The sequence below is a fragment of the Podarcis raffonei genome, chromosome 4 (assembly GCF_027172205.1).
Source record: "Podarcis raffonei isolate rPodRaf1 chromosome 4, rPodRaf1.pri, whole genome shotgun sequence".
Lineage (NCBI taxonomy): Eukaryota > Metazoa > Chordata > Lepidosauria > Squamata > Lacertidae > Podarcis > Podarcis raffonei.
This window is the reverse complement of record NC_070605.1, coordinates 50,390,682-50,403,759: the sequence shown is the minus strand read 5'-3', so window position 1 is coordinate 50,403,759 and position 13,078 is coordinate 50,390,682. Positions and strand designations below refer to the sequence as shown.

The 13,078-nt window shown below is 38.7% G+C and overlaps 1 protein-coding gene across 3 annotated transcripts in view; it reads right to left on the bottom strand.

Annotated features, from left to right (window-relative positions):
• The window catches only part of NCAM2 (neural cell adhesion molecule 2), a 197,262-nt gene that overhangs the window by 58,337 nt on the left and 125,847 nt on the right, over positions 1 to 13,078 (bottom strand). For all 3 annotated transcript variants that reach the window (XM_053386518.1, XM_053386519.1, XM_053386517.1), the window contains exon 9: positions 9,590 to 9,740. In XM_053386518.1, coding sequence (XP_053242493.1) covers positions 9,590 to 9,740 — 151 coding nt within the window. The remainder of the gene's footprint in view (positions 1 to 9,589; positions 9,741 to 13,078) is intronic.

Sequence of the window (13,078 nt, the reverse complement as noted above, 5' to 3'; positions counted from 1 at the left end):
AAAAAGATGGAACACTGTGGGGCTACATAGCATACTGGGCTGAACAGCAGTCCCATAGCACCACCTTCTGGAAACAGCCTTCTAGATAGAAATGGAATGAAAACAGAACTGCAATCCACCTGGGGCCCCTGTTCATTCCAGAATTTACACAGAACTAGACCTACAGCAGTCCTCCTAATTTATTACTATAAACAATGTCCCCAAATTCAGGCACATTTGACCCCAGTGCTGGAATGGCCCAGTCAGGTTTTCTAATGAAGGAGGGTTAAAGAAGCTACAAGGAAAGTGTTCAATACTGCTGAATATAAAATAAGTCATTCTCCCCATTCCTTTCAGAGGAGGGAAAAACCCTCTTAGGCCATTATTACAATGATGAGAAGTGGCTTTGCATAAAATCAATACAGAAATTATGCAGAGCAGCAAACCCTTGGCTGGAAACTGTCTCCATACATTTGAATATTTCCATTATGTTTAATGCCTCAGAAACTGTTAGGAGAATACTGGATAATATATCACTTGTCACATCCAGCAGGTAATTCAATTAATGATTTCTTAGATCCAACCCTAGTGTATGTTCAGAGTTGTATCCAAAATTAGATATGGAAATTTACCTGATTCAGCATATGTGCCTAGGGAGCTATGATGGCCAGGCATAAACCTGCTTGTTAAACAGATGGCCAAAGGTTTTCAAAATTTAGTGTATTTCCCTTCTCCAGAGGGGTAGGGTGGGAGTAAACTGTGTGGCTTATTTATGCAATGTTCACCTTTTACTCCCAAGCAGCTAGCTTTTTGGCTCAATGTAAAAGAACTTTTTTTGGGGGGGGGGAATCTTTCACCCCTGACCTTCTAATTTGCTAATCCCTTTGAATAACTGGTTTTATTGGATTGTTTTACTTTGCAACTTTTTTGAATATGTTTACCTGCCACTGATGCTTGTGTTTAGCATTTCAAACATTTTAAGGCAGACATTTCATCTGGTTTTTATATCTGGTTTTATAGCTGTGCTTTTGTATCTTATCACTGAACTGTCAGGAAAGATGAGATATAAATCTGGTAAATAAATAAATATAATCTAGGTGGTTCACAGCATAAAAACACAGGATAAAGCACAAAATGCATAATTGATACAAGAACAAAACAAGCCAATAACCCTGCTTCCCCTTTTGATTCAACAGATGCCCATGCTAATGGAAGAAGAGGGGAAGTTTTGTTTTTTTTTTTACCATTCCTCCCCCTCCCCCAGTTTCCAGTTCTCCCTTGAAAACTGGTTACAGAGTTGTGACATCCGCCCACTCTCGGAACAATGGCATGGGGGGATGCAGGGAAAATAGGCAAAAATGTCCCTCTTCCTTTTCCTTTAGCAGACACATCCACTAGATCAAAAGTGCTTTCTTTAGCACAAAATTATCAGTTTCTACCCTAAATATTAGAATTATGCTTGTTTCAGTTCCTTTGGCATCCTCTAATCTATGAATGCTGGTCCTGCTCATGATCCCTATTTATATGCATAGCCCTCTCACAGAAGAATTATTATTTATTATTTATTTTAGTATTAATATTGTACCCTAGAACCAAGATTTCTGGGCATCTTACTACAATAATAAAAGGAAACTAAAAATAAAACAAGCTGCATGCACATAACAGCACTCAGGAACGTGCATGCTGAGTGAGGCTCCACAAGGAGCAAGCTCTATTTTCTCATAACTTCTTACTAATTTAGAAACATAGGAAGATGTCTTAAAACAAGTACAACTTTTGATCCATCTAACTCAGTATATCTACAGTGACTGGCAGAGATTCTTCAGAATTACAACTGCTATACACATCCCAGTCTTGCTTGGAGTCGTTAGGGATCGAACCTGAGACCTTCTGTGTGCAAAGAAGGTGGTCTGAGCTACAGCCATTCCCCTATGGAACCCTTGAAAACAACTCTTTCAAAAAACGATTAAAATAGTACTTTGTCTGCAAACAGTCAGTTTTGCATACTGTTAAACTTCTATGCGGTGGAAGATGTCTTCAAAGAATTTGAATCAATTTTAAGATTACAGTCTGTATTCAATAAACATCATGCATTTTTAGACCAGTTTCTTAAGATTTATTTTTATGTATGTATGTAAACATTTCCACAATTGCATTGGGCATAATCTATGCAATAATTACCGTAACTTAGGCAGACAAATTATAATGGGACAATTGTATTAGTTTGTTGCAGTTAAAACAACAGTCCTGTGGCACCTTAAAGACTAACAGATTTAGCGAAGCATAAGCATATGTCATAACAAATCTGCTTGTTTTTAAGGTGCCACAAGACTCTTTTTCTTTTATACAGATGGTGAGAGTTCTTGGAAAGTAAACACACCTCAGCAGATCCCAACTCTCTAAATTGATGAAAAAGAATTTCCTGTCGCTTCAGTGCTAATACATGTAGCAAATACATGTTTGTCATCTTCTGAAAGTGATGCTGCCTTGTTTCCTAAACATATTATGTGTTGGCTCCAAGCTTCACCTTCTGTAAGTCTCCTTCCAGCCACTGAATACATTTTTTATGGGTTCCTATGATCTTCAGAGACCTAAGTAGCCTTTTCACTTCAAGAGAGATCTTTATTCTCTGTGGGATCTCTCTTGGCAGTCTTTGAAGGCAGCAACTGCCCAGTACTGGAAAATACTGGTTTATTCTAGTGTGTCTGTAACTGTTCATTTCTGCTGAGACAGCAGCAGATGTCATGGGTTACTCTGTTCTCTGTGTGTTCTCTGTCAAGGCCAGAAAGTGAGCCAGAAAGATATATCTGAGCTCAGTGAACTGCCTGCTCATTCTTACCTTCACTTTTCTTTTCTTCTCTTCACATCCTCTGAGTTTCTTTATATCTATTCTTGAAGTTGGTTTTTGTTTTATTTTTGCAACTAAGCCAGAAATCATTAGTAAAAGTTCTATTTGCTAATGAGCTTCGACTGTTCGTGATTTTTTGGAATCAAACGCAACCAACAGGCTTCTGCAATTGTTCTATCCAACAAGACAAGGAGCACCTTGGGATTTAAGGCCAAATCTTGTCAGGATCCTTAATCTGGGGCCTTGAATGTTATCATTAGATCTTCTCAATAAAGGTGTATATTTTACACCATCACTCTCCCTCAACTTCTTCTGCCCACTCCCTTTTTGGCTTACCAAAGGGATTAACAGCCTGGTGCCTTCTTATTCTAAGCTTTTCTTCCAGTGTTGCTCCCATCTCCATGCAGCTCTGTATGCCACCTTCCATACTGCTCTGGGAGAATGTGGGAAGTGGCAATTGGGTCTGCAGGAAGATGTGGAATCAGCAAACATCAATTTCCCCATCCACCATTAGGAGGAAAGTCTAAATCCAGCCCAATGTTTTAAAAATGGAATATTCTGTGGAAAGTGTAAAGTTGCCCACGAGCAAATGCAAATAACTAATTTTGGAGCAGCTTCCCTGAATATTCAACAAGGTTTCTCTAAATCTAGAATATTACGTCTCTGTTTGGGGAATCTTACTGAGGTAGCATAACAACTGCAGTCATTCCTAATCTAACCAATGTTTCTCAAGCTTTTTCAATATGAACTCTGCATTCAGACATCATACAAACCATAATTTATTGTGACATTAGTGCACCACCGTGAGCCTTGGGTATGCATGCTCCTCATGCCATCTCCTCTTACAGCATGATTACAAGCTGGAATTAATAAACTTTCACTTCCATTTTTGCTTAACCACCTCTTGTGCTATCTGAACAGGCAAACTGATCAAGGTGGGTTGTTTCAAACATTAATCATAGTTTGTCACAGCAAGTTGTAGTGGGGAGGGGGGACAGAAGCAAAAGCTTTCAAACTCCTCTTCACAGCTGCAGAAGGACAAGCAAGTGGGGAGCATGTAAGTGGAAAGCTATCTGAAGTGCATTTACATCATAGTAATCTATAATTTAATATACGGATAAACACAGCAAGGATCGCCTTTTAAACCAACCATTGAGAAACTGTGTTAAGTTGGTGGAGGAGAAAAACACAGAACAAAATTTAGACCAAACAGAATGTTGTTAGCAAAGAATTCAGACACTGAGGGGGAAATGACTTTTCCTGCTCTTTCTTGTCCTGTCAGATCATGTGCACAAAAAGGGTAGGACTTGGCATTGCTACTGGAAAAAGAAAAACATGCCCACAGCCAGATGGACCTTTTATCAACTATATATTATAAGCTCCCTCTTCTATGATATGGATTTCACTTTATCATACAAGATTTTTTTTAATAGCTTCAGTAGTCAAATATATAAGAAATAAGCTCGGAAATAAGCTGGATGTCAACTGAGAAGCTTCACAGCTACATCTTCCAAAGATGGAAACAGATTCAAACAGTATTGCAAAATTTGTAGCAGCTGCTGGCAATTTTCCAGGCCCATTTTTAAAGGCTTCACAATCTTTGAATAACATAGCTTAGACTGCATTCCTACATATATAAGAAGGGATGTCAAATCAGAGGTGAGGATCCTACTTTTAGTTATAACAGCTTAAAAGAACAGGACAGCAGCGCAAGATCTTCTCAACAGAAGCCCCATATGACAATGGTTTTTGCTAATGTTAAGAAAACCTTGGAAAGCACACACCTTCAGGCTAAAGCTTTGGAATCTGATTAATAATACAAAGCATTGCCTGTGCCACCACAACTACAACACATTAATCGTTTAAAGTTGCAAGGATTTTCCTCTTCAATTGCCCATATCTTCAAGCATTCTTTATTTTTCACTATGTTCTTTGCTTTTCCATACAAGTTTAACTTCAATTTAGTTCATTGGATTTTTTAATTATTTTTTTAAATCCCACAAGGTTTTATATAAGGCTCTTCATTTCCTTTCTTCAGATTCTTAAACTGCTTCATTACACAATTTTATATAATTGTTCCTCCCCTTGATTAGTTTCACGAATCCATTCGGTTTAAGAACTGATAAGTTTTTGCCTTGCATGTATTTTCCCATTACAAAGTTTTTGCAACAACCAGATCACCATCTCATTTTCCTGCTATACTTGTGAACACTTAATGTAAATCACATGGTATGTGAAATAAATCATATGAATATTAATGCATTTGATTTCACTTGCCTCAGTTTTTTTCTACCCAGGAATTATATTACTCACCATAGTCATATTCACTTGAAGTTTTCTGAAATTTCTCCTTTTTCTGAATTAACTTGAAAAAGCAGTTACCCTTTATTCATTAAATCATTGTATTTCAGGAGCTTCATTTCTGCCTCAAAGGTCAATGTATGTCATAACTGCTTTTATATGCTTTTTGGTGACTCCTACTTAAGTAGTTTATTTGCTCACTGACATCATTAAGATATATCACTGCAATAAAGTTCACATGCTGACAGAAAAATCAGTTCCAAATGAGTAAATGCCAAATCTATTTTTCAGTTTAAACCCCAGCATGCCATCTTTAAATAGTACGATTTTGAAGCTGTTTATAAGTAATACCAAACCAGTTTCAAGACAATCTAAAAAGTAGGTTTTAAAAATGAGTTTAAAGTTATAAAATAAGTTAAAATGAGTGCAGTTAAAGATGCTTACTATGAGATAAAGAAAAACAAAAATAAGAAAAATTGCTGACAAACAGATCAGCTCATAAATGAGTTGCTTTTGTTTTTCTTTTGAAAAAGAAATTTTCTACGAAGAAAATTGCTGTATACAAAACCATTCAATACTTCTGTGAAGTTAAAGAAAGCAGTGTTCTGAACTCTCTGAGCACAATCAAGATAATTTACAGCACTTTTTGGTCCCACTGAAATCTAGAGGACTTCTAAGTACTTAATCTTTGGCTATATCATGACAGATTTTCTCCTATGTGGATTTGTCATAGTTAATGTGGGTGTCACTAAAATAAGTTTGCATTATACCAAATTGCACAGAGATGAGTTCAGATACAGAGGTGATTCCCTGAGTTCACTAAATAAAAAAGCCGAAAGTCAAGAACTAAAACAAGTTATTTCATGCTTGAGGCCAGGAATATTGAGGAAAATTATTACTGATAATAAGTCCAAACAACTTGATCCTGGAATTCTCATGCACACAAAGTTGCACTTGTATTTAGTTTTCCAATATACAGACTCTGTTCTATACTAACACCTAGAATTAAACATTAGTATGAGAGCTGTCTAACCCAATCTGTCACACACATACTGGTTAACCTATATCACCCCAGTTAACAGAACAGATGATAGAGCAATTTGTATTAAAGACAAGCAGCTACTTAGTAAAACTCAGAAAGCTGAAGTATGTGGGAACTCAAATATCATAGTACAGGAAACAATTGTGGGTGGATGGGGAAGAATCAAATTATGAACATTTCAAAGGAAAGGAAAGACCTGAAATACATTATCGGGTGGGAGTGGGGAGATTGGTGGGGATAGAATTACTTTTCAAGCCCAATATTGTCACTATTAAAACTACTTAGGAAATTATGAAACTATGCTTCAATAGCACTTTGTTCATTTTGTTTACCAACAATAGAATAATTTTACAAAACAAATGTTTGCAGAATACAGTATGAAAACAAAAATACTGCTGTTTCTTATGTGACACTGTTTTATGAAAACATGTTGGGCTTTGTGCAAGGACTGCTTCCTTGTAAACAAACCTTCAGGCCTTTCACATGATTTTTGGTACCCCTTCTTGAAAATGTGAGAAACTCTTTACAAGGAGATAAACAATGTGAGCATCCAAATACACATCCCATTGAAATGGATAGTGAGGGATTATTAATATTATAAATTTAGTGCAAATGTAAAGTCACTTCCTTAAAAGTCCAAGAAAAGCATTAACCAGTTAAATGTTGGTTTAAAGCTCTTCAATTCCATGCCCAATAAGCACAATACACCCTTGCCCGGCAGTGCTGTGGCCCATAGATTGCAGCAAAATACTGGGCAATGGAAAAAAGCTGTCCCATGAGCCTTTGCTGAAGATGGGAGGTGAAAGCCTATATAAGGCTGCTTTCCCTGGATCTCACAGCCATTTTGCTTTTAGAGCTTCCCACCCACCTATCTTTGGGTTAGAACCTGGCTGACTGGCTGACTCCCGCTGTATAGATTTTGAGTGATCCAGACACAGCGGATCCATTCCATCAACATGGAGCTTGTGGAACGATGAACTGATCCTGGGACCCAAGCCATGCCAACCCTTGCCCTGCCTGCTGCTGTCAATAAAGATTTTATCCTATCACCATTGTACAGTCTGGTTATTTTGCTGCTCTCATGGGTTGCATACTGTTCCTGCCTGGGCAACTCCAAATTCAAAACCACAGCCCTTAGGAATCCTAAGAAAACTAAGTACGTAAGTCTAGTGCTACTAACCTAGGTGTTTAAAATGCAAACAGTAATCCAAGTCTCTTACAACACAATTCTACTCAGAAGTAACAACCACAGAATTTAATGGAACTTAATTCTAGTTCTAGCGTCTCCACCCCCATTGTTCTGCCCGGACACTGAGATCCAGCGCCGAGGGCCTTCTGGCAGTTCCCTCACTGCGAGAAGCAAAGTTACAGGGAACCAGGCAGAGGGCCTTCTCAGTAGTGGCGCCGACCTGTGGAACGCCCTCCCATCAGATGTCAAAGAAATAAACAATTATCGGACTTTTAGAAGACATCTGAAGGCAGCCCTGTTTAGGGAAGCTTTTAATACTGGATAAATCACTGTATTTTAATATTCTTCTGGAAGCCGCCCAGAGTGGCTGGGGAAACCCAGCCAGATGGGTGGGGTAATAATAATAATAATAATAATAATAATAATAATAATAATAATAATAATAATACAGTCCAAGTAATCCAAGGGAAAATAATCATTTCACTGCTTGGGGGTGGGGGCATACACCAGTACTTGAAATGATAATACAGCTAACCTCCAACATTACTTAGATGAAAATAAGGGCATTCTATTCTACTTCAATATCTCTCCCTGCACCCCTTAAATATGTGCACTGCCAATGGAATATAAGAAAAAGGCAAGGGAGCCTGCATTACCCAGTGTGTTCAAACTGTAAGCTCTTTGAAGTTCAAATACAAGTGTGCTCAAGTTCGAAAACTTACACACATGCTATCTCATTCAAGTCAGTGAAAGCACACAAAGGGATCCACAACCCTTTTAAACTGTTAAAAGTGTAAATTTACACCCCATGGGCTTCCAAGGAATAATACTCAAAATGCTGGTTCTGACCTGCTGAATTTTTGCAAATCATTTATCAGTTATGGAGACATTAACTCTGCTGGGGGGGGGAGGTGTCAGTCTATATGCCCAAAATTACCTTTTCATATATATATACATGATGACAGCACACATACACACATGCTAAAAGGGGATTAACTTGCAACACACCTATACCTCAGGTGCAATGCCTGCTTCCTATCCACTGAACTCAGTTGGACAACACACACAAGCTCCCGAGTTACAGCACCCTCATGCTCAAAGGCTTGCACAGCTCTTTAAAGGCCTAATACAAACATTCATTTGCAAATTCAAAAAGGGATTGAATGAAAAGCTTAAACACACTTATTCACAACACCAGCCCAATGGAATTTATGTAGCTTCCAGCCTTTTGAAGACCCCACAAAACTCCAGCTTCCAGGGCAGCTTTTATGGAGCTGAGCTGTGAATGGCAAACTGCCAAAGCAGAAGCAGGGAAGGCTCCATGTCTACTTTGCCCAGTACCTGTCAAGCGTCCAGCCTGCAGATGGGCATCCTCAGCTCCAGGAATGTAGCCATGTCTCTCACCCTCAGAGCCTCTTTCTTCCCACCCCCACCCCCCAACAAGCCCCTGTACACATCTCTTCTCTGTAGCCAGTCTGGCTCTTCCCTGGCTATGAAAGCAAATCCCACTGACTTCAATGGGGCTTACTCCCAAGTAGACATGGGTGGGTTTGGGAGAGAGAAAGAGAGAGAAAGAAAAATGAACCACTATCTAACTTTGCAAAGCCATTGGCTCTGAGGTGACTCTTTTGCTCTGGGGCCTTGCCCAATGCTCCTCTGCCGAGCCAATGAGACCTTGCCAGTGTGAATTAATGAGAGAGGGTGGACAGGCACTGTGGAAAGTGAACTAAACAGGTAAGAGCATTTCTCTCAGTAGTTTATATAGGAGAGCAACGTGGGGACTTCAGGAGCCAAGATACTCTTAAAGGAGCTGCAAGCTAGTAGCAAATTTGCCCACAGCTCTTTAAAAATTGGGACAGCCTGTGGCACAGGAAGAACCATGATGGCTTACTGGTTTTCATGGCAGTCCTGGCATAGTCGTGACATTTGGAGACTATGGCTAATTGCTGCTCTCTTTCCGTAAGCACAAGTGGAACTCTGATAAGCTTGATTTTGGATCCAATATATTTGTCCAATTATCTGTTGGGCAACTTTATTTCACAAGAGAAAAACATTATACTGAATGCAGTGATGCACTACACTGGAGTGTTATGAAAACTTTACTATGTCACAAGAAAACTCTGTTTTTTTAACTCAAATAATTAAAGGCAAATTAGAATTTTCAATCAGAATTATTTTAAAGAGTATATCCTTTCACAATACAATTTAGGAAAGAGAAAGTAGAACTTACATTCAATATCAAGATACATGCTCTTTTGGTGCCCTCCAATTCTGCTTGCTGCTTCACAGTCATATCTTCCCGAATCTGACAACTTCACATCTTTAATGTGCAGTGATGATCTTCCATGTTGCCCTTTGACTTCTATCCGGCCATCTGGGCTCTGTAGACATTCAGGAAAGAAGTTTTTGTGTAACTTATTTTGTCTTCAAATTATTTTGTACTAAATGCCACTAACAATTGTATCTGAATGCATACCTCTTTTGAAAACAGAGCAATTTTAATAAAGCTTATATGACATATTCTGGATGTTTTAAAATAGCGTTTTAACCATAATGTATGCATTAGTGTTTATTGTGTACTTTGCATAGTGTTTATTTTGTAATTTGCCTTAAATAAATAGCTTCATGCTGTTAAAGGATTTCAGTCACCATCTCACACAGGGCTGGTTCTCCCAGAGTCTTTGTGATAATGATCTGTCAGGTGAGGCAGATATTTGTGGATTTCTTTCCAAGATGACCTGATCTATGTGTCTCAAGGAATGGTGGCAACCAAATGATAGAGCAAAGGCTTTATTGCAAAAGTGCCAGGTATAGTTCCTGGAATCTACACATATAGTTGGCATAGGGCCTTGTCTGAAACCTTAGAAAACTGCTCCCCATCAGCATAGACAATGCTAGATGGACAAATGATCTAGGCTCAGTATAAGGCACATTCCTGTGTTCCTATTACTAATATGTGAAACTTGCATGTCTCTGAATGCTGAAATGCTATTCTTGGCAGTTTAAACATTATCAAAATACACATTTAAATAGCCTTTGGATTATTATTATTTTTAATACACATTTAAATATGTATTTTGAGAGGGTGTTTACATTTGCGATTAATGCAGTTATGGAACAAAACAGAAATTGGCACAGACGGGAAGCAAACAGATTTTGGCATCTCTTGGCCGGGAAACCAATCTGTCTTGCACTCACTTCGCCATAGTGTAGTGTATCATACATGGTGCTGATACACACATGTCTGTACCAATGTAGGTTCATCTTGATTACCTCCTCATATTTTTGGTGGGTATAGATTGGGTGTGTCAGGCCTGCATATGTAAAGACATGTAGACTGCATGTTCGACATCATAAATGCATGCACAATATACTTTATGCTCAATATATGGTACTAGGGGACAGTGGAAAGGCTGAGGCTTGCTCCTGCACTTCAGTACACATGGGACACTGATGCTGGGACCATGAATAAAATGACACACACACTCACTCAACCTTCTTAATTAAAGCACAGTGTATATGTTACCTGATGAATATAATGGCTTAAAATTGTATAGAATAAAGCAGTCCTCATTTGAAGTGTTCTGGTTTTATACAAATGTAAAACCAGAATATTTAGAATCAGAATAAATTGGTTCTCCGCTTTTTCATAACATAAAGTAACATATCACAAACAGATTTGAAAATAATAGTTATTTGCATTCTTATCAGATTGACATATTATATTGAAGATATCCATGAATAATGCAGATGTAAAACACTTAAAAGAGTAATGCTGACCTACATGTACCTAAAGGCTGTGCAAACCACAAAATGAAAGTAAACCATCTAGCATAGTGCAAAGAAACAGAAGGGCTAAATGTTTCTTCTTAAAATGACACAATTGCTAAAGACAGTCAATGTTTTATTTAAAACAACAACAACAAAACTTGTGAGGCATTTGCTGTGAAACTGCATGTAGCCTTTAGATTTTGTAGTTTTATTGAACTTGTTTCAAAACCTCTGCAATAAAAAATAATAAAGGGCATACCATGTTGTAAAGGAAAATATAATTAATTCATCAGTAGCAAATACAGTCTAGAGAAAGACACACCAAAGTCCCACTGAAATGAATGGTACAATTAAGCACTTAAATCCTGCTGATTTCAGCTGTATTCAAACATGCCTAAGGTTTTGCAATTTGTAACCAGTGGCAATTTTACATATGCAAAAAAAAGTGATACTGACACAAAGTTTGGATATAGAGCTCCTTCTTCACAGTGTCATTCTATACATCTGCTCAGATGTAAGTCCCTCAGAGGTCAATGGGGCTGGCTGTCATCTAAGTGGGCACAGAACGGCAACCTCACAGTGCTAATGCCAAAATGTAAAAAACTGAATTCAGATATCATCCAGTGTTGGACACCTGTGTCCCTTCTGAAGGACTCTAGGTCCCATCAGCCTCACTATAATGGCCAATATAGAATACAGATCAAGAGGTCTGAACCCAGAACCCAGCAATATAGGGGTGAAGGCTGCTGCACCAGCGAAATAAAGAAAATGGTAAAGAGTGGAACCCAATGTACCTAGAGGTAGATACATCTGTAATATGCAGATCCCAGTGTGCCTATGCAGAGCCAGCTGTAAAGGGGTGGATCTGTTTATCTATGGAATACAGCTAGTTCTTGTCCTGTAAACAAGCAAGACCACCCACACATATCACAATAGATCAGCTTTCACCTATGGCACAAGTACAAAACATGAACTAAATGTGCAGACAGAACCATTTGCTGAATGATGAGCCAAACTACAGACTACACTCTAGTGTCATATATATTCAGGAGAAATAATAAAAATAATAATAATCCTAGCAAGCATTTGCACTTTTTGTCAGATGGGCAATCTGAGATTAACAGTGTGTAGCTCAAACGATGAATCAGTGAATCAATGGCAGAAATGCCAAAACCAACACAGAACAAATCCCTCAAGAACATGAGTGAAAATACTATAAAAATTCCCAGTTGCATTCAAGTAACCATACCCACAAAACTCATCCCTCCCCCATCACACACCATTGGCTCTAAACAAGCTAGCATTCCTTCCCCCTTTGTATTGTGTGCAGCCCATATACTCCCCTGACATGCCTCATCCCAGTTGTTCCTCTTCTATCTCAACCTGAAGCAGCCACCACTTTCTTACTTCTGTGATGCCAACCCACTACTTGCCAGTTATATTGCCTGTGTACCACTGTAGTGCTGCCATTACAGTTTGTGTTTGCCATTAGTATGCCATCTCACACATTATGGGAAGGTTCTGAATCACACAATGAGCCAAAGAGCATAGTGCAGGCTCCATTCTTCAGACCTTTGCTGAATGCATGACTAGCAGGGTGAGCAGAATGAAAGAATACAGGATCACCCTGCTCCCGAGGCTCCATGCAATGCTAATCATATGAAGGTGAATGCCTGACCAACAAACTAGCATGGGGGAAAATAAAAGAGGATGCCTTAACCCCAGTGTGGCTCTCCTTTATTACACATAACCCAACAAGACAACAAGAACCCGCTGACAGCATACAAATAAATATGGCTATCTTGACCCAGCGATCTCTCCCCCTCTCACACACAAACTCACTGCAGTCAACTGAAGGCAACTAACAATGCCCTGGACCCTCCAATCTCTCTCATTGCCAGTGAAAAATAATAAATGAACAGAAAGAGAACCTACCCACATGACACTG